The sequence below is a fragment of the Diplodia seriata genome (assembly GCF_021436955.1).
Source record: "Diplodia seriata strain FDS-637 chromosome Unknown scaffold_9, whole genome shotgun sequence".
Classification (NCBI taxonomy): Eukaryota; Fungi; Ascomycota; class Dothideomycetes; order Botryosphaeriales; family Botryosphaeriaceae; genus Diplodia; species Diplodia seriata.
In genome coordinates, this window is record NW_027117316.1 from 1,127,579 (window position 1) to 1,146,725 (window position 19,147).

Below are 19,147 nucleotides of genomic sequence, written 5' to 3' on the forward strand. Positions count from 1 at the left end.
TTAGCGGGGACTCATCGCCCGCGGGTCTACAGCCCCGCTAGCCGATGACACAAACGTACGTCGCTCCAATGTCGCACCTCAAAGCAGCGATTTTGATCGTCTCCGAAACCGCCGCCAAAGATGCGTCGAGCGACAAGTGCGGCGACGTCCTTAAAGACGTGTTCCACAACGACAGCGCCAGCCAATGGCATGTTCCGGTTCTTGATATTGTTCCAGACAGCATCCTTGACGTCCAGCGATTCATCCAACGCTGGGCAGACTCCGAGGATGCTGTAAATGTCATAGTCACGAGCGGTGGAACAGGCTTCACTACCAAGGACACTACGCCAGAGGTAACATTGATCCGTATTTGCCTTCTTGTGGCTAATTCTGCCCACAGGCTGTGAGCCCGTTAATCCACAAGCATGCGCCTGGAATCGTGTAAGAACTCTGATGGTCGATTTTCCCCAGCTCAGTCACTAACAGTACTAGCCATGGTATGCTGGCTGCATCCCTCCAGGTGACGCCTTGTGAGTCCAATGTAACTCCCCCCATATCATTTCTTCCCTGCTCACAAATATTAGTTGCCATGATGGCACGCCCCGTGGCCGGCGTGAGAAATAAGACCTTGATCATCACACTCCCTGGCTCCCCCAAGGGAGCAAAGGAGAACCTCGAAGCAGTGATCAAGTTACTTCCTCACGCCTGCACCCAAGCTGCAGGCGCCGATTCCCGAACCCTCCACGCCGGCGGCGTGAAGAAGCTAGAGAAGGAAGCAGGGCTACACTCAAACACCAAGCCCGCAGGTAGTTCTATCGCCATGCCTTGAACGCAGTCTACTAAATGCTCCGTAGAGGATAAAGCTGGCCATCACCATCATCATCACCATCATGGACACGGTCATGGCCACGGTCATGGAGGCCATGCGATGCCCAGAGCACACACAAAGCCGGATGATAATCCCCAGTCTAATGATCCAAGTCTCGGTCCCACGAGGCGCTACCGTCAGTCGCCGTACGAGATGCTATCAGTGGAGCAGGCTCTAGAGCGGATCGCGCAGCATACGCCCAAACCGAGTATCGTCACGATACCGCTCGGCGAGAAAGCTATTGGTCATGTACTAGCTGAGGATATCAAAGCTCCCGAGTCCGTGCCCGCTTTCCGAGCTAGCATCGTGGATGGCTACGCCGTGAGCCCATATCAAATGCCATCTCTGATCCTGCGCAAGTGCTGACTTATCAAAGGTGCGGGTCCCTGAGCCCGGATCCTTCAAGAAGGGCATATACCCCGTTGCTCTCGTCTCGCACGCCCAAGCTGGCGAGATCGCACCGCTCGAGGAAGGTAAGATCGCGCGTATCACCACCGGCGCGCCTCTCCCTCCGCACGCCTCCGCCGTGGTCATGGTTGAAGACACGGTTCTCGAGAGCATGACCGATGACGGCAAGGAGGAGAAGGAGATCAAAATTTTGACTTCAGCCATCAAGCCCGGTGAGAACGTGCGCGAGGTGGGCAGCGACGTACGAGCGGGCGACGTGATTATGAAGGCGGGCGAGGGCATTACGGCAGTCGGTGGTGAACTTGGCCTGCTGGCCTCCGTCGGCGTTCGTGAGGTCAAGGTGTACAAGAAGCCTGTCGTGGGCGTGCTCAGCACGGGTGACGAGATCGTCGAGTTCGATCGCCCCGGCGAGCTCAGACTGGGCGAGGTTAGGGACACCAATCGGCCGACGCTTTTGAACGCGGTGCGTTCCTCTGGTTTCGAGGCCGTGGACCTCAAGATCGCGTCGGACCAGTAAGTCGATTCTTCCCCTATTTCTCACCATCCACAGGCTTTAACTCCCGATGATAGGCCTGGAAGCCTCGAAGAGACTCTCCGCCTCGCCCTCCGCCGTGTCGACGCCATCATTACTTCGGGCGGCGTGTCGATGGGTGAGCTCGACCTGCTCAAGCCGACCATCGAGCGGCAGCTTGGCGGCACCATCCACTTCGGCCGTGTCAGCATGAAGCCAGGCAAGCCGACCACTTTCGCCACCGTCCCGTTCAAGTCCACATCTGGCGGCGATCACAACAGCGCCGTTTGCACCATCTTCTCGCTACCCGGCAACCCGGCCTCGGCGGTGACGACGTTCCAGTTGTTCGTGCTGCCGTCGCTGCACCGCGCGAGCGGCATCAGCCCGGCAGGCCTGCCGAGGGTGCGCGTCAGGGTTGATGGTGGCGACCTGAGATGTGATGGCAAGAGGGCCGAGTATCATCGTGCGCTGGTTGTGGTGAAGGCGGATGGCGGGCTTCATGCGAGCAGCACCGGCGGCCAACGCAGCTCGCGCATCGGCAGCTTCAAGGGAGCGAATGCGCTGCTTTGCCTACCGGTGAAGGATGGGTACGTGAAGAATGGGGAGATGGTGGACGCATTGATGATGGGGCCGGTGATCAGCGAGCTGTGAGTTGGAAAGTGGTATATGTGAGATGCGGTGTATGGGGGCAGCAGAGCCGTCACACATTTGAAGATGCTTGATTTTTGCACTGAAGTGCTTGCGATTCTCCCGCGACCAGGGGCACAATTAACACCCCTCCCCCTCAACCCCATGCACGCCGCCTTCCTCGGTAAACTTGCACTCCGCCGTCCCCAAATCCGTATTGTTTTGCGCCGTCGTCAAGTTCACATTTTTGAAGTCAATGTTATAACAAGGGTTCTTCGTCGAGCAGCTGATACCCGCCGTTGTCGTCTCCCCCTCATCCAGATTGAGCCAGCCCGTCCAATTTACGAACGCCACGTTGGACACGTCCATCAAGCTGCTGCCCTCGAACGCCTCGGTTCCGTTATTCCCACTGTCCTGGTTGATTTCAGGCCCGGCCTCGGCGCCCTCGACTCTGAAGTTCGAGAAGAGGATGTTGCGGATAGAACCCCAGCCGGCGCCGCGCGGTACCCACGCGCTCTCGTAGGAGCGGGAAGACTGGTTGACCAGCACGCCGACCCAGGTCTTGATGAGCGCAGAACCGTGCAGCCACTGGTGGCGGACCAGCGTGACGTCGTCGAACACGACGTTCTCGACGGACGCGTCCTCGAGATACTGGCCCAGCGAGCCAATGGCGACGCCGTTGCCGCCGACGCAGCGCGCGCGGCGGATCTGGATGTTGCGCGAGCGCGGCTTGATGGCCACGCAGTCGTCGCCGCCCTGGTACGTAAAGTCGGTCAGGGTGACGTCGGAGGTGTCCATGGTGTCGAAGCCGTCGGTGTTCTGGATCCAGTTGACGCCGCCGCCGGGAGCGGTGGGCGCGGTGGCGTTGACGACGATGCGGTCGAAGGCGAGGCGCGTGCCGTTCATGATGTTGATGGCCCACAGCTGCGGGTCGCGCACGTAGAAGTCGGACACGCGCACGTCCGACACGTTCCAGAGCACGAACGGCATGGGCCGCCCCGGTTGCGTGTCGCCGACGGGCGAGTCTGCCTCGGCGACGTACCAGGTGTTGCCGTTGCCGAAGATGCCGCCGGTGCCGTAGCCGTCGATCTGAATACGGTCGCCGGTGAGGATGAAACCCGCGGCGTGGTTCTGGAAGAAGATGGGGTACGAGTTGGCGCGCCAGTAGTCGATGTCTGGCGAGAAGGTCCATTGACCGCGCCAGTGGATGTGGACGTCGTTGACGACCGGGTTCAGCCGTGTCGCGATGTAGTAGTCCTCGCCTTCGGGGAACACGATGTCGCCGCCGTTCCCGCAAGAGGCGAATGCGGAGAGGATGGCGGGCACGTCGTCGGTTTGGTTGCCGCTGGCGTGGACAGTGCATTGAGGACGGCCATTGTCAAGGGTCGACTGGATCACCCGGGCAGAAGTGAGGACGCAGCATAGGGAAAGGGGAAGAGCGGGGCACGAGAAGAGACGCATCGTGATAGACGGGAGAGAAGATCGAGGTCGAGAAGATTTGTTACGGCGGGAAGGAAGCAAAAATCCGGGGAAAGAGTGTGCATTTGATTCATGGTGTTCCCGGCCAATCGATTTGCCTGAAGCTTGATTGGAGGCAAAATGGTTCAGGGCAGCTGGCGGGGCCGCTGCAGTCGATCATGGAGGAGCTCTCCCGTTCGCCGGGGGTTATGGCGAGTTGCGGATGTAGAGGCTCGGGAGAGCTTCAGCCGAAGGGAGCTGCGTGCGGAGAGACATGCAGGGGAAAGAAAGAACCCGGGGAACTTGCATGACGTCAGGAAACCTAGCACCTGCATCTACCGTTTGAATCGGACTTCTCGTCCAGCTGTCGCTTACGGAGCCTCGGGCAACGCTCAAACTACTCTCGCCGCTGCTGGCTTCGATCAGCGAACTCGCAGCGGGCCTGCTTTGCTCCAGAACGTACAGGCCCGTTCGCTATCCTCGTTCACGTCGAGGAAGTAACACCTTGCCCAAGGAGAATCGCCCTGACAACGAAATTGATGATATAACCAATACAGTGAATGCAATAGGCAGTGTCCTCGACTATAGTGCCATTCCTAAAAGCATTATCGACCACGACACAGCCGAGACTTTCCAGTTAATACTCGCGAATCGCTCTTTGCACGATCTGGACCATAATCTCGTCTGCTATGGCGGCAATGATCACTTTTCGCACTAATTCGCAGCGATCCCTAGAGCATTAAGCTAATTTTACTACAAAACGTAAAAGGAGAGCAAAAAAAAAAAAGAGATTACGCCAGTTTCAAAAGAAAAATAAAAAGATAATGCGCCAATCAGGAATCGAACCAGAATCTAATGCTTGGAAGGCATTAATGCTAACCATTACACCATTGGCGCTTCTGAAAGACATTTTCCAAATTTACAACTAATATTGTACCAAATTTTGGTTTGATGCTAATTACACCCCTGGTAGCTTGATTTAGAACCGTATTCGAGCTCAAACCGATTATAACTGATTCAGAGCTCGCTTAAAGTTGCCTTACGACTTAGCAGAACATTCCATGCTGCGGTGCTCTCTGGACTTTCGAGGAATATGTGCAAGATCAACAGATCGGTCGACAGGGATAGCAAACTCTCTCGTGAGCATTCTATGCGTGTAGCCTGGGGCTGTGCTACCGACGTTGCTTGCGTTGGTCGAGGATCCAGTTCAGAAACCCTCAAGCAGAGCCATCGCTTTACTGAGCAGGAGATGACCCGCTGTATGGAGTAGTTGTCTTTGATGATGATGGGTGTCACTATGCATACTCCAAACGATCGTTAAGATGAGAGTAGAGGTTGGGTTGTTTCTTGATTCTTGACTCCACTGCGTCACAGCGCTGTCTTGCTGTACAGCCATTGCTGCCATGTTCAATTCACCAAAGATATTGCAGCTCCGTTTGCTGTCCTCTATATCCATCCCCGTATTTACATCTTCGTATCCTTCGCTGGCCTTCTGTACATTGCACCGCCGGCACCAGCCTGTACAGCATGTCAGGATTTCTAAGCATGTCTTTGCGCTCCTCACGACTTCCGGTGCATGACCGTTGCGGCCGCCTTGATCGGTCAGTGCCAACTCTTCATCCTCCTTTCGCGATCGGAGCTTGGCGATGCGGAAGTTGCTTACCTGGTGGTTGGGGAAGATGAGCGTGTCGGCGATGACGACGTTCTCCCGACGACCGGCAGTGAAGACAATAACCTCGGCGATGTCATCAGGAGTCAGAGGATCAACGCCCTTGTAGACGGCGTCGGCCTTGGACTTGTCGCCGTAAAAGCGGACGACGGAGAACTCCTGCAAGGGTTCGTCAGCCGTCTTCTGTTAGAGCAGCACCCGACCATCTCCACGCACCGTCTCAACCTGGCCAGGATCGACCTCAATAACCCTAATGCGGGTGGAGATAAGCTCTCTGCGGAGGGAATCGGTGAAAGTGCGCACGGCGGCCTTGGTGGCGCAGTAGATGCTACCGCCAGGGTAGCCTTCGCGGCCAGCAATGCTGCCGACGTTGATGATGTCTCCCTTGGCGCCGTCGGGGCGCGACTTGTAAACCTTGAGGACCTCCTGGGTCATGCCAATCAAGCCCGTGACGTTGGTCTGGAACATGACGTTGATGTCCTCCTCGGCAATCTCGGGCGCTTGGGCGACACCCTTGACAAGACCGCTATCAGCGGCTGTCAGCATGGGTGTGCGAACCGCGTTCAGAGGTCTGACTCACGCGTTGTTGACCAGAACATCAATGTTCCTCCATTCCTCGGGCAGGTTTGGGACGAAGCTCTTCACCTCGGAAGGATTGCTGACATCCAGCTGCACGGGAAGCACCTTGACGCCGTCGCCAACCTCCTTCTTGATATCGTCGGCAAGCTGCTTGAGGGCGTCGATGCGGCGGGCAGTCAGGATCAGGCGCAGGTCCTTGGGGCTCGTGCGGGCGAACTCGAGGGCGGTGCTGCGACCAATGCCAGAGCTGGCACCGGTGATGACGATGGTCTTGCCTTCGAGGCGCTTGGCGACGGCGGACGACATGGTGCGGGCTGCGGTTGTCGAATCAACGAGGCGGGGCAACGGCGCTGGTGCGGCGGAAGGACGTGTAGCGGTGCGGGCGAAAGCAGCGCTGGTGCGGGCGAAGTGGCGGAGGAAGGGCATAAAAGGTGGGCAAAAAAGCTGGGAGGCTGAGGTTGATGATGCTAGAAGCCGGCAATGGTGCAATTGGAGCTGTGGATTGCAGCAGCGGGGGAGTGGAGACCTCGGGGGAGCTCTGACGCTCAAATAGATACGGCCCCGCCAGCTGCGCCACCGACCGCCCGCCGACCGACCACCTAGGGCCTGCCTTTATCCGATCCATCCTCGTCGCTTATCCGACGTCCAACGTCGTTCTCAGCCATCTTGCATCGACAAGAGCTTGGGGCCATATACTCGCTATCTCTTCCAAGCGCCGAGGAGCATGCATATTCCAATTGTACCGACGCCATTTGGCCCTGTGGAAGCCCTCCAAATACCCACCAGCTCATACTGCGCTCAGCGCGGGGCTTTTTTTTTTTTTTTTTTTTTTTTTGGGTGGCTCCTGGTACAGGTACCCGAGCTGACAGAAAGGTGGGTGTCTCTCTTACAGCGCGAATGCCCCACTGACTTGTGATATCCAGTAGCCGCAGGCTCGTGGTGAGAATGATGGGCTCATGGATGATCAATCCATGAGCGGGCTGGCGGACTCGTACCATGGAGCAAGGCATATGACGCAGCTACTGGCTGTCTTCGACTCCCCCACTGCTCCAGGCGCTTTTTTGATTCTTCGAAGATCCCTCGGCCGATTAGTGCTATGACATGCCAGACGTTCCATGCCAGCGGCCGCACTGAATCTTGCGCCGAATAACCGGAAACTAGTCCAAAGTGACAGGCGCACTCTAGCGCTTTGTCCGTTCAATGGAGCGAGCGTCGCTTTGTCCATGGCAGCAACGGTTCTGTTGGAACAATGCCATTGTGATACCGGGCGTAATGGCAATAAGAATAGCAGTTCTGCCCGGGGAGCAGTTCTGCCCGGAGAGGGATTGCGGCAAACGCAACGATACTCTGGTTTCCACAGGCGACCGGTGCTTTCACACTTTCGTTGTATGCGCCGTGTTTCTTCCTCGCTGCTCACCTTCTCTTCCGCGTTCCCCCAGCATCCAGTCCACGCGCACCACCACCACAACAAAACCCTTCGGTCTTCCGCGCCCACCGTGCACCCTGACACGCTCTTCACACTCTCTTCACGATCCGCGCAACCCGCTCTCCTGAAGCTCGTTGCATCGCGCATGCCTAAGCTCCTGTCCAGCGATCAAACATTCCTCCTGCGACACTGCTCCATCTACAGCCACCTGCAACCCAAACGCACCTCGCAACCCGCTGGCGAGACAACCATTTAGCTCATCTTCTTGCCACTACCAGCGATATCCCGCCAACCCAAGACCTTTTCTCCAACTTTCCGCATCATGCCACAACCTATGCAACCGCAGAGCTTCGCTTTCGGTCTTGAGAGCTTTGGCTCCATCGACTGGGACGCCGAATACGATGAGCTTGCTGCAGTCGAAGACACCACAACCGCACAGTCCGAGCCCGAGCAGCTCCATCCAGAGGGCCAGGAGGCCACCAACGCCGCGCTGCCGATCGAGAAGTCCACCTTATACCTCCCCTACCCCGACACCACCACATCCACCGACCACACCCCTCCCACCATCTCTGGCTTTCCCAGCCGGACCGCCACCATGGACGCAATGCCCAATGAGTGCGAAGACCTTGTCCAGTACGACGCCGAGGCGCCGGCAGTGGCCGACAGCATCCCAGAAGTCAACCCCGTGCCGCCGTCAGACTCGTTCGCAACCTGGGAACACCCAGGCTGGTCCTGGAGCGAATCAGCCTCATGGCACGAGTGGACGGCCACATCTCCGGAAGTCAGCTCGTGGGCACTCTCGCCGGGCATCCAGAGCGACGCAGACTGGGTCATCGGCGCCAGTCGTCACGGCGACGACTACGCCCACGACGACATCCCGCGCGTGGCCAGTGTTCTCCGGCGCGCGTTCGACCACACATATGACGTGTCCGAGAACGCTGGTGTGTTCTTTCCCCCGCTTGCCCGTGGGTTCAAGGCGGTTCCTCGCCGCGGGACCGTCCATCCCCGGGAGGAGTGCAAGAACAGGGGGGCCAAGGGGCTGTGGAAGAGATGGGAGCTGGAGTGCATCTCCCCCCCCGGTGGCGGATTATATCCCCATCGGGGAGACTTCGCAGATGCGCAATGGCGTCTACCTCCCGCAGCCCTCCCGCCTCTCCGATGTGTGGACGCTAGAGGACGACGATATGGAGGAGGAGACGGAAGCGGAGCCGGTGGAGAGCTCTGAGGAGGAGTGGGCTTGCTTTGACAGCAGCAGCGTTGAGGAGGATGAGGAGGCGGATGGTGCGACGCCCGCCACGGCGTCGGTTGAGTCTTTGCCCGAACGCGTCGTCGTCTCCACAACCACCATCTTCATGAAGCCCATCCCACTCCGTCCTCGGCCTAGTATCGACAGCGAGGGCGACGACACCGACATCGACGACAACGAAAGCGATGATGACGATACCTCAATCGCGGACACCATTGACAAAGACGAGAACCCTCCCTCCGAGCCTCCTACACACATTCCTTCGTCGCCTCACACGCCTGTGGGCTCTTGCAACACTCTCCGACAAGATCCAAGCCCCAGCCCGAAGCTCACTGGCCCTGGAATTACGCGGAACATGGCAGCCGACGACATGGCGTCGCCGCCTGCAAGCCCGGTGCCTGCCTGCCCTGCGCTTGCGCTCCACGACATGAACGCTGGGAAGAAGCTGGCTCCGCCGAAGACATTGTATTCGAGCTTCGTCCAGCAGTATCATGATATGGTAACAGCCGAGGAAGACACAGCGGAAGAGGACGACGGTATGTTGCCGGACCTAGACATGGAGAAGTAGATGCTGATGAAGACAACTTAGGTTTCTGGGCAAACACTGCTGCCGCTGCCATCGCCATTGCTGGCGGTATTGCGGCGCTCTTGGGCTAGTGACCACATATATCTGTCCGGAACCGAAAGGAGCACTTACCATGGGCAAGGCTGAGGGCCTTCGGCTCGACAGCACGACAGCAGCCAAAAGTAAAAGGAAGGACATAACGTTCTGAGACGTTTTACAAGCGCAGCTACACTTCTACACTGGAAAGAAGGGGTGGCTCAAGGTTAGATAAAATATCATGCCGAGTCTCTTGAAGATTCATTGCTTTGTATCATAAATTTTCGACTTTAAGATGGGACAGATTTGTTGTGCATAGCGGAACTGGGTTTGATTTTACGATGCAGCATCTGGGTAGTATTGGAAGGTACTCAATTTATTGGACTTCGCATTTTCTGATGGCTATTGAATGTTTTGAATCTACTTGGTGACTGATTGCACGAATCCAAGTATATCGGCTTCACAAGCCAGGTGGGTGCCTTAAGTTTTTCTCGAGTTACTAGCTTGTAACTATCCTACTGATCCATGGATCTCAAGCGCTACTAGGGTTGACAATTCACAGTGCGCCTGAGGCATGCGAACTCATGCATCACTGTGACCGGGCGCCATACATTCACAACTCTAGGACCACCGGCAGGTCGGCTTCCGAGCACAGTCCATATTGCGGGCTACAACTTTCGACCGCGCTCCTACGCCCTTCCATCAACGCTACACTCCACTTCTCTGCGTCACCCTCCATCATGCGCCTTCCAACTCACCTGATGCTCAAGCTGGGCACGATAAAGCCCGCACGCCCTCCTTCTGGCAATGCTTCTGCCTCTGCCTACCAGCACCACACCGAAAACATGGCTGCGTCAGTTGGAGTCGAGCACAGCGAGCCCGGTACTATCAAGCCTGCGAGAGGCAGTCGCTTGATCGGCCGCCTGAGCTCCAAGCTGCAAGCTATGTCATCCACCACCACAAGCGCCATCAAGCGCGCTTCACAGAAGATTCGTGTCGTCTTGCACAAACCGGCACAGAAGGGTCCGGACTCTCACGCCCAGCAGCATACCCAGCAGCATACCCAGCAGCATGACCAGCAGCATGACCAGCAGCATGACCAGCAGCATGACCAGCAGCATGACCAGGGGCATGGCCAGCAGCATGCCGACCGCGATATGCTCTCTAACTCTTGCAACTCTGTGGCAGATTCTGCCTCGGACCGTTACCCTTACATGATAGCCTGTGGACCACTTCCAGCACACGACCCAGGCTACACCGTCTCGCCATACCCTGACACCAGTACTTCCATGGAAGTCTGCGAATGGGCTTCGTCACCAGACATATCCGCAGATATCAACGCCACCCGCGCTGCCGCTGTCGATGACGATGGCGCCAACTCTGACCATGTGAACCACCGTGCTTCTTGCCTAAACCGCGCCGGCAAGCACCTCTACCACGTCCCTAGCGACCTGGACATCCGCTTGCCTCAAGGAGCGACCGGCAGCAAGCGCCTTCCTCCCCACTACCCCCGTGGCGCAAAGAGCTTGAAGAGGCCTGACGACGCGGACTTTTCAAGCTGGCATCAAGGCTCCGATGGGTACATGGTGCCCACTCCGCGCCTCCCTCATGGCGTCTTCTTGCCCGAGCCATCGCGATTGCGGCAGGTTGAGACCATCGAGTACGCCGAGGACGACAAGCCGCTGAGTCAGAATGTCAGTCGCCGCAGCATCCGCCGCACCAAGGCCATGCTTACTCGACGCCACGTCGAGCCTATCCGCCTTGTTTCTTCGAACGCGGATGAGGAGCAGATGTCCACTAGCCCTGCTGACGACACTACGCTATCTTCCATCTGTGATGACAACTGGGTCGCTTACGGCGATGATTCTGAAGAGATCAGCATCGAGCGGACAACCGACTTTCGCTCCCATCCTCTAGTCCGCGCAACGCACTCTTTGTCGAGGTCCAGGGGTGTCCCGAACCTGCACTCAATGCAGGACGACATCATCCTGGAAGAAGATTCGGAAGAGGAGACCTCCAACGCTGTCGCCGAGTCTATGTCAGGAGTCAACTGGATGGTCGTTAACAGCAGCTCCTTCACGAGTCTTGCTGAAGAAGGCCAGGAAGCCAATGGCGAGGACAAGCAGGCTCCAGTCTGCTCTGCTCAACGTGTCAAGGCAAATGCCATCAATGCTCTGCGCCCTTTCTCTACTCTGTTTGCCATTGTCACCGGCGAGAGCTCTGATAGTGAGGAGGATGTTGCCGACTTGGAGCACATGGAGCCCCGATCCGGTGCAAGCACTCCCATCTCATCAATTGACACGTTGTCCACCGTCCAGGTCAAGGCCTTCGATGGAGAAGACAGCAGCGAGTGCGACGCCAGCAGCTTCTCCATCCTCTCCCAGGAGCTTGAAGGGGACGTATCCGACATTTCTGCAACGGCTTCGCTCCCCCAGGAACGCAATCCAGTCAGCCACGAGGCCCAGTCTGACATGTCGAGCTTCTTGGAAGGAAGTTCTATGAAACTCGAACCCAGCCAGCAGGCCGACATCTTGTCAGCCATCGCCGACGACTTTGATCATGATGACAACGAGCTCATACGTCCTTGTTCGCTGCCCGCTCTCCCGGCTGGCGTGAAGTATGCCGATGAGCGCCACCCGACCGTCTCGTGGGGGCCCCGCCTCGTCATTCCCGAGAAGTACGTCCGCGTCGTTTACCGTAACCGGTGATCTGGATGACGAAGTATCAGGAAGTAAAGAAGTTGAAGGAGTACACATTGTTTTCTGCTAAATGTCATCACCAGTGGAGGCGAAAAGGTTTGCATTAATTCTTTGTATTCAGAAGCTTAATTTTGTCATTCCGTTTGTCTGGGCTTAATCGTTCATGTGTGGACATCGTTCCATAGCGAAGGGACTGGGTTGCTTGTACGGTAGCATCGAGCGTTTGATAGTCTCTGCGGGTTTGGCGTGGCACTTAATTTCGGAGGGGAACACTTGCTATTAATTGCATTAATATTGAGCAATAGAGACAGCCAAGCTCTTCAAGATAACGAGCCTGCAGGCTTACTTGCCATCAGCTTTGAGAATCGGCTTCAGATGGCGAGAACCATAAGTGCCTATTTGGACCGAGTGCCTCACAACACACATCATGATATCATTCGCAATGCCGGTGGTGGCTAGCCGAGTGGACCGAGCGCCTTACCATGCAGTCAACACCCTTGGGGCTTCCCTCCCGCTCAACTCTTGGAGACTCGATCCACTCTTAGCGATGGCCCGGCTTTCTTGGACCTTCAACATTGTCTGCTGACCATTCGACTCCTTAGTCCACAATGTCGACATCTCCCGTCTGCTCAGTCAATCGCTCCGTCACCGTTGCCGACACAGCAACCTGTCCGGCTGGGCATACCGTTCCAGAGCCTAGATGGGATCATAGGCTCAACACCGGCAGCACACGCCCGACCGACAATCAAGATCTGCCGCGCAATTCCAGGCGCATGTGTATGGCCAGCTCGGTCGATGGTATCCGCAAGACCGCGACGAATCTCCTCCATCATGTTTCCAATGGGTTAAGGCGTGTTTTGAGATATCCATTCCGGCTGACTCCCAGCTCGAATGTGTCCGACCTTTCTGCTGGTGCTTCGATTGAGCTTCCGGACTGGTCTGGAAGCATGCTGAGTGATGTTGAAGTTGATACGAAAAAGGCGGAAGACGTGTTTAGCCCGGCGCGGCGCGCTGGAGCCCATTCACTCACAGACAATGCGATTAACACCGTTCCCGCCCGCTACATTTTCGGACGCGCACGCAACAACACCCACACCTCGACCCCGCCAGAAATCTGCTTCTGGCTCTCCACCTTCCTCATCGGCCAGGAAATCCACTGGATCGTCCGTCATTCCGGGAGCTCGGCCAACACACACCTCCTTCGCATCGCAAGCTGCCTCCAGCGCGCCCATCATCACTTGTACGACGTAGCGGAAGAGGACTACCCACATCTCCAGTTGCCACCCGGCGCCACCGGTCACAAGCTTCGGTATTGCACGCACGCAATGGGTTCCAAGCGTCCCACCTACCCCCGAGGTGCCAAGGGCTTGAAGAAGTTCGGGGACCCGGATATTCCCTCGACACGCTGGACCCCAAACGGTATCAAGCTCCAGCCGTTCGACTACCAGATGCTCAGGTTGCGTGGCTGTTTCTTCCCTGCCCCTTCGAAGCTGCGCCATGTCGAGACTCTGAGCTACGAGGCCGAGCTTGAAAATGGCCTGGAACACCATGACGCTTCCTCGAATGCCTTGCAGAAAACCAGCCCGGGCCGGTCTTCCTCGAGCAGTTTGCCTGCAGCTTGGAATGAGCTTGAGGATGTCAGCCAGAGCCACCAGCACTTGTTTGGCCCGAACGCTGATCACCAGAACATCACCTCGCAACTAATTGCTGGTGAAGAGCCGATGGACTATTACGGTCCAGCAAGGGACTATGCTGGTTCTGTTTCAAGCGGCTCGGACTCATGGTCGGATTCGGACACTGATGGCACTCACAACATGGACATTGAGTCGGGGTTTGCTGGGTCTCTTGGTGCCTTCGCTACCGAGACCAAAGCATGCGATTCCGATACCGACATCGATAGCATGAGCATCGATCTCCCCGACTCCGATTCTGAGGCTCATGATCCCGAAGGGTTTGGCATCATTCAAGGCCAGAATGTGCCGCAGGTTACACTCAGGCCTGCCAGTATCGCGCAGATGGCCGATATCATGTACGCCATTGACGACGAACTGGACCATGATGAAGTCAGATCTTCTCGGCACTTGAGCCTTCTTCCGCCCCTGCCCGAAGACTACAGGTATCTTGTAACGCCCACCATGGCCTTCTGCAGGAAACCTTATCTCGTTGTGCCAGCCACTTCCCGTCGCTTCGACATCTGAAGACAAAGCAACTAACCGGCACAGCTCAATACGCTAGACATGAAGAGGCTGGGGCTTTTTGGAATGTAAGTGAGGCTATGAGTGATCACTGGACACCGGGAGAGATGGCATTTGCGACAACTACTGCTTATTGTGTTATTTGTCTTGGTGTAAGACAAAGCCTGGGTCGTGGGGTTTTAGGACACATAATTATTACAAAGCTCACGCAATTAAGGCTCAACGTCCATATAAGTTGGTTGCTATGCTATCTGTGATTGACCAACTAAATTATGGAAATATTTGCGCGGCTGCGTTGTGCGAATTTTGAGAAGTGACGCATATCGCTTTGGCATCCCTTTCGGTCAACGCCGCCATTACAACAGCAATTGCAGTTGTGCAAAGCAGCGACAGATATGGACATATAAATATCTACGCTTGTACACACGGTTGGTCCATCGAGGGGCTTGCAGAGACTGGTTACGTCATGGAGGCCAGCGGTAGTGGCCACGCTGCATGGTGTAGACGGGCCACCACCCCGCTGCGGTGGCCCATGCACACGCGCATGGTAAACACCTTGCCCACCCATCGCGGCTTTTGGTGTTAAGTGCCCTGATCCGGTCCAGTGCCGTCGCTGTTCAATCACTTGCTTGCGGCTACCATAAGAGGGGCCTTCGGGCACTGTCCGACCATCACCTCTCCATCAACCGCCCACGCTCCTCGCAACAACACACCCACTCCACCCCCATCGTCACTCAGATTGCTCGCAAGAATTTTTTGCGTCCTAGGCCCACCGCGAAGTCAACCTTTCGAGCCCCACGACCACCTTCAAGGATCCCCACTGTGTCATCACCTTCGTACGCAACCACTTCCGACCACATCCTCAAAGCAATGTCGACCTCCTCCACCATGAACTTTGCTGCTGGTCTCGAGCAGTTCGGCACCCTCGGCGGTCTCAACTGGGATGAAGAGTTTGAGGAGCTTGCTTCCCCTGCCCCTGTTATCGACTCGCAAGACGTTGTAAGCCGTGCCAACCTTTGCCATGTCCAGAATATGCATCTTGCTAACATTGAGCAGACCACCCAGGTAAACGCCGACTATGCTGAAGATGGCCCCGTCATCGTGCGCACCCACCCTTTTGCGCCCACTGACGAGGTCACACCCACCGAAGACCCGGAAGATGTGTACACCACTTCTCCCGCCTCACCCGACTCCGAGACAGTCGATCTCTGGGAAGCGACGCTGCAGAACTCCGTCGATATCTCGTCTGATCAGGATCCAACCCATGAAATGCCCGATACTGAACAACATGACAGTACCGTGATCCGAAGCGAGGGCACCCACCCTGGATTCACCGAAGAGTCACCCTCTTGGTACGAGTTCACTGCTACCTCTCCCCAAGTCTGCCAGTGGGTCATGTCTCCAGGCATCTTCAAGGACCTCAAGTCGACAATGAACTTGTGCAAGGACGACCACATTGTTCACAGGGACGTTCCGCGCGTTGCCTCATGCTTGTTGCGTGCTATCCAGCACATCTACCCGGTTCCAAATTATTTGGCCTACCCTCACAAGGCCGAGGGCGAGAAACTCCCGCTCCCCAGTTTTCCTCGTGGTTCCATGGGCTTCAAGGAGCCTTACGACGTGGACGTCCCCAAGGACACGTATATACCCAATGGAATCAAGATCCGCCAGCCTGGACCCGACGGCCGGGCTTTTTACCCTCGCCCTTCACCCCTGAGCAATTTCATCTCTATCGAGAATGAGGATGCTGGCACTCACCAGCCTGCTAAAGACACTCGATCTCCTGAGAGCGTCACTCCTCCAAGGGCCTTCCAGTCAGACATCACCATTATTCCCGCAAGCGAAGACGACGAAGAGATCACTCTCCAGGCCTATGATTCGGAGAGTGTGTACTATGCTGACGAAGAGCTCGAGTCCTCCTTCGAGCAGAAGATTGAAGCCCAGTTCGAAATCGAAATCGACGGTGGCTGCCTCACCTCCGATATGGTTGATGAGGACAATGAGTATTTTTACAGCTCCAGCGAGAAGTCACCCTCTTGGGCTAGCTCCCCCCCTTTGCCTGCTCTCGACAACAGTGGCTCAGCCACTGAGTCGGAGGACGGAATCGATGACCTGTTCACCACCGAGGCGACTTTCGGCTTGCCTGAGCTTACTTCGGCACCCTACGGCAAGATCCCCGGCCTCGATTATGCTCACCATCCGGACGAACCTCTTCTCATCTGCGCCGACCACGAATCGAGCTCCTTGGACCAGGCTGCCTCTGGCATCGCTAACGAGGATGCCCATGAGGGCAGCTTTGACAGTTATGGAGGGGATGACCTCGTCACGATGCTTAACAGCGATGAAGTCGACCAGGCCATTGCTCGCTTCGAGCGTATGAGCCCTGTGCCCTTTGACAAGGCCAACGAGATTCTTGAGTCTCGGGTCGAGGAAGCTCTCGTCACCACTGCTGTCAAGAACCATGCTCAACTGGTTTGCTCAGAGACTCCCAAACGTCCTTCAGAGTTCGCCGCCGGGGGTGTTGGTGGGTTCATCCGTGTCGTCGGAGCAATTGGCCATACAGTCTGGTCAATCTGCAGTCTTAACCCTCTCTCGGTGTTTTTGTTCTGAGAGGATATTGAGAATCACCACAGTTGGCAGCATAAGTAGGATGGAGGAGCATGGCAGCCAAGGGGTTTATGAGAAGTGGAGTGGTGTGTTTGGGTTCTGTGGCGTTTTGGAAATTAGACTTTGCAAGTTGTTTCTGCGAATTGAAATGGAACTCAGATTTTTTTTTTTTTTTTTGCAGCAAGACGGTAGACGTGCCGGAGTTCTCTGTGTTTCTACAACGTGAAATTTTGGCAGTGACAAATGGCGACAACTTTGTGAGTACGGCAACTCAAAGCTACAAAATATACAGTGTTCGGTTTAATTTGGCTTGGGATCAGGTCACTTTCTTTGATTTGGGCCTACGCAATAGACCCTCTCTTCAAGCCAGAAGGGGAAGTGGGAGTCTTTTTCGGAAGGCACTGGGGTACGTGCGGCGCCTGCCGCTGACTTCTAGCCGCGACCCAGTGATGCAAAACTCTCGACAGACAGTTGTAGGCCGGATCCACAATCAGAGCATACTAGTAGTGGCTCCAAACTGGCCCAATACCGTTGCAAAAGCCAGCTACGGAAACGCAACACGCGACAGCAACCTCACCGCGCCAAAGTCTGCATGCGATGCACACTCGTCATTGTAATAGCCGCAAGACCCGGGCCCCAAAGTCAAACAGCGGTACAGTTGCATAGGTGCTCTCCATCACCCACGGCTCCACAGTCATGAAGTGCCGGTAACAGGGTCCGGGAGTCCCAAGCTCTCCTCAAGCATCGATAGCTGATCCCAGTTCTGCCAACTCTTCTCTCGCTTCCGTCGGAATTCGCGCACTTTTGTCTGCTCGTATAAAGCTTCCCAAAAGCACCCGTCCCCGCACCACAACCGAGCCCTTTCCACCTCGAGTATCTTCTTCGCAGTTTGCTCAAGCCCGCGAAGCCCATCATCTCAACAAGCCAGTCGGAAGAAAAAAAAAAATTAGAACGCGTCGACTCTCACCATGGACACCAACACGGACACGAGACCTCACCCCAACGCCCCCGGACTTACCATCGATACCGACACCACCACCATTGGCCCGCCCGTCTTCTGGCTCAACCGCCCGGAATCACCCTCCATCAGCCCCGCCACCAGCAGCACCAGCCCCGAGTGTATCTCCTGGCTGCACTCCCCCGCAATCAGCCTCTCCCTCAACCCAGCCAACCACAATCCCCCCCGGCACCCCCACTGCGAGGGCCTGCGCCGTACTGCCACGCTTCGCAGCGCTCGCCGGCGCCTCTACGATGGCGTGCCGGCCGACACACCGTGGCCACCCGGCGCGACGGGCTGGCTGTGGTATCCGCTGGGCTTCCGCTCCGGTGCCAAGGGAGTGAAGATCGTGGGCTTGGACGTGATGCCGGACTATCCTGGGGCAAAAACTGTGAAAGGCTATAATGAGTGGTTCGTGCCCCAGACGACACGGATGGGGTGGGAAGTATGGACGGTGGATGGAGACGTGCGCGGGGGGATCAGGGTTGATGATGACGGGGTGCTCGCGGATGAGAATGAGGCGGAGCATGAGGCAGAGCATGCGGCGGATGCGGAAGCAACGGAGGAAGAGGAAGGACTTGATGCGATGCCGAATCCGGGCTACGAGGCGCAGAGCTATCATGGGTTGAAGCGGGATTATGAAGGGTACGTGTCTGATGACTCCGATTCCGACTCCGACTCCGAATCAGGCTCGGATGCCGAATCCGAGGCCGATGGCAATGCAGAAGTGGAGGGGATGCTGAAGCAGGATGCTGATGGGGACGACAAGATCGACGGCCTGTTCGACGGCTTTGACGGCGATCACGGAGGGTCTTGTGCCACTGAAGATGGCGAGAACCACGATGATGAAACCGAAGAAGACGGAAAGGGGAAGGGAAGCACCATCGGAACCGAACATAACTGCGAAGGAAATGCCGACTCCGACACCGAGTTCGACGTGAACGAGTTTTGGGCAATGGAAAACAACCTGCCATTCCTGTCCCCCGCCATGGCAGCAAAATTCTACCTATCACCACCCGAAGAGCTTGACGATGGAGATGAAAGCACCGATTTGAGCGTCAAGCAATGCCCCCCTCGCAGCCGAGTCAACGACATTGTAGAATTGTGCGAAGACGAAGCATCGCCGCCCGTTCCTGAAGATACATCGATATGCCTCAGAATGGACTGACTGTCAGCGGAACTCGGCATCCGCGGCACACGATCACAGCCGAGTATTTCGCACGAACACAGCTGGACCAAGGATGTGGAATGCAACGCCCACGGTGAGAGCGATTGCG

The 19,147-nt window shown here is 56.5% G+C and overlaps 8 protein-coding genes across 8 annotated transcripts; 6 read left to right on the plus strand and 2 right to left on the minus strand.

The window, feature by feature from the left end:
- Nucleotides 1–68: 68 nt before the first annotated feature.
- On the plus strand, nucleotides 69–2,417 carry SLS55_008771 (uncharacterized protein; the record flags this gene model as incomplete). The annotated part of the gene is made up of 4 exons (XM_066780177.1): nucleotides 69–332; nucleotides 834–983; nucleotides 1,224–1,768; nucleotides 1,826–2,417. 4 exons carry the CDS (start codon nucleotides 69–71, stop codon nucleotides 2,415–2,417), a joined length of 1,551 nt encoding a protein of 516 aa, XP_066629406.1.
- Nucleotides 2,418–2,534: 117 nt separating this feature from the next.
- SLS55_008772 (uncharacterized protein) lies at nucleotides 2,535–4,160 on the minus strand (the record flags this gene model as incomplete). Its single annotated transcript, XM_066780178.1, has 2 exons — nucleotides 2,535–3,782; nucleotides 4,155–4,160. 2 exons carry the CDS (start codon nucleotides 4,158–4,160, stop codon nucleotides 2,535–2,537), a joined length of 1,254 nt encoding a protein of 417 aa, XP_066629407.1.
- A 328-nt stretch (nucleotides 4,161–4,488) lies between these two features.
- On the minus strand, nucleotides 4,489–6,405 carry SLS55_008773 (uncharacterized protein; the record flags this gene model as incomplete). Its single annotated transcript, XM_066780179.1, has 4 exons — nucleotides 4,489–4,538; nucleotides 5,433–5,679; nucleotides 5,737–6,046; nucleotides 6,101–6,405. The coding sequence occupies 4 exons, from the start codon at nucleotides 6,403–6,405 to the stop codon at nucleotides 4,489–4,491; spliced, it is 912 nt and encodes a 303-aa protein (XP_066629408.1).
- A 1,442-nt stretch (nucleotides 6,406–7,847) lies between these two features.
- On the plus strand, nucleotides 7,848–9,339 carry SLS55_008774 (uncharacterized protein; the record flags this gene model as incomplete). The annotated part of the gene is made up of 2 exons (XM_066780180.1): nucleotides 7,848–8,466; nucleotides 8,699–9,339. The coding sequence occupies 2 exons, from the start codon at nucleotides 7,848–7,850 to the stop codon at nucleotides 9,337–9,339; spliced, it is 1,260 nt and encodes a 419-aa protein (XP_066629409.1).
- Nucleotides 9,340–10,217: 878 nt separating this feature from the next.
- SLS55_008775 (uncharacterized protein) lies at nucleotides 10,218–12,080 on the plus strand (the record flags this gene model as incomplete). The annotated part of the gene is made up of 1 exon (XM_066780181.1): nucleotides 10,218–12,080. The coding sequence occupies one exon, from the start codon at nucleotides 10,218–10,220 to the stop codon at nucleotides 12,078–12,080; it is 1,863 nt and encodes a 620-aa protein (XP_066629410.1).
- A 1,316-nt stretch (nucleotides 12,081–13,396) lies between these two features.
- On the plus strand, nucleotides 13,397–14,269 carry SLS55_008776 (uncharacterized protein; the record flags this gene model as incomplete). Its single annotated transcript, XM_066780182.1, has 1 exon — nucleotides 13,397–14,269. The coding sequence occupies one exon, from the start codon at nucleotides 13,397–13,399 to the stop codon at nucleotides 14,267–14,269; it is 873 nt and encodes a 290-aa protein (XP_066629411.1).
- An 885-nt stretch (nucleotides 14,270–15,154) lies between these two features.
- On the plus strand, nucleotides 15,155–16,876 carry SLS55_008777 (uncharacterized protein; the record flags this gene model as incomplete). The annotated part of the gene is made up of 1 exon (XM_066780183.1): nucleotides 15,155–16,876. One exon carries the CDS (start codon nucleotides 15,155–15,157, stop codon nucleotides 16,874–16,876), a length of 1,722 nt encoding a protein of 573 aa, XP_066629412.1.
- Nucleotides 16,877–17,569: 693 nt separating this feature from the next.
- SLS55_008778 (uncharacterized protein) lies at nucleotides 17,570–19,038 on the plus strand (the record flags this gene model as incomplete). Its single annotated transcript, XM_066780184.1, has 2 exons — nucleotides 17,570–17,574; nucleotides 17,865–19,038. 2 exons carry the CDS (start codon nucleotides 17,570–17,572, stop codon nucleotides 19,036–19,038), a joined length of 1,179 nt encoding a protein of 392 aa, XP_066629413.1.
- Between the last annotated feature and the right edge of the window lie 109 nt (nucleotides 19,039–19,147).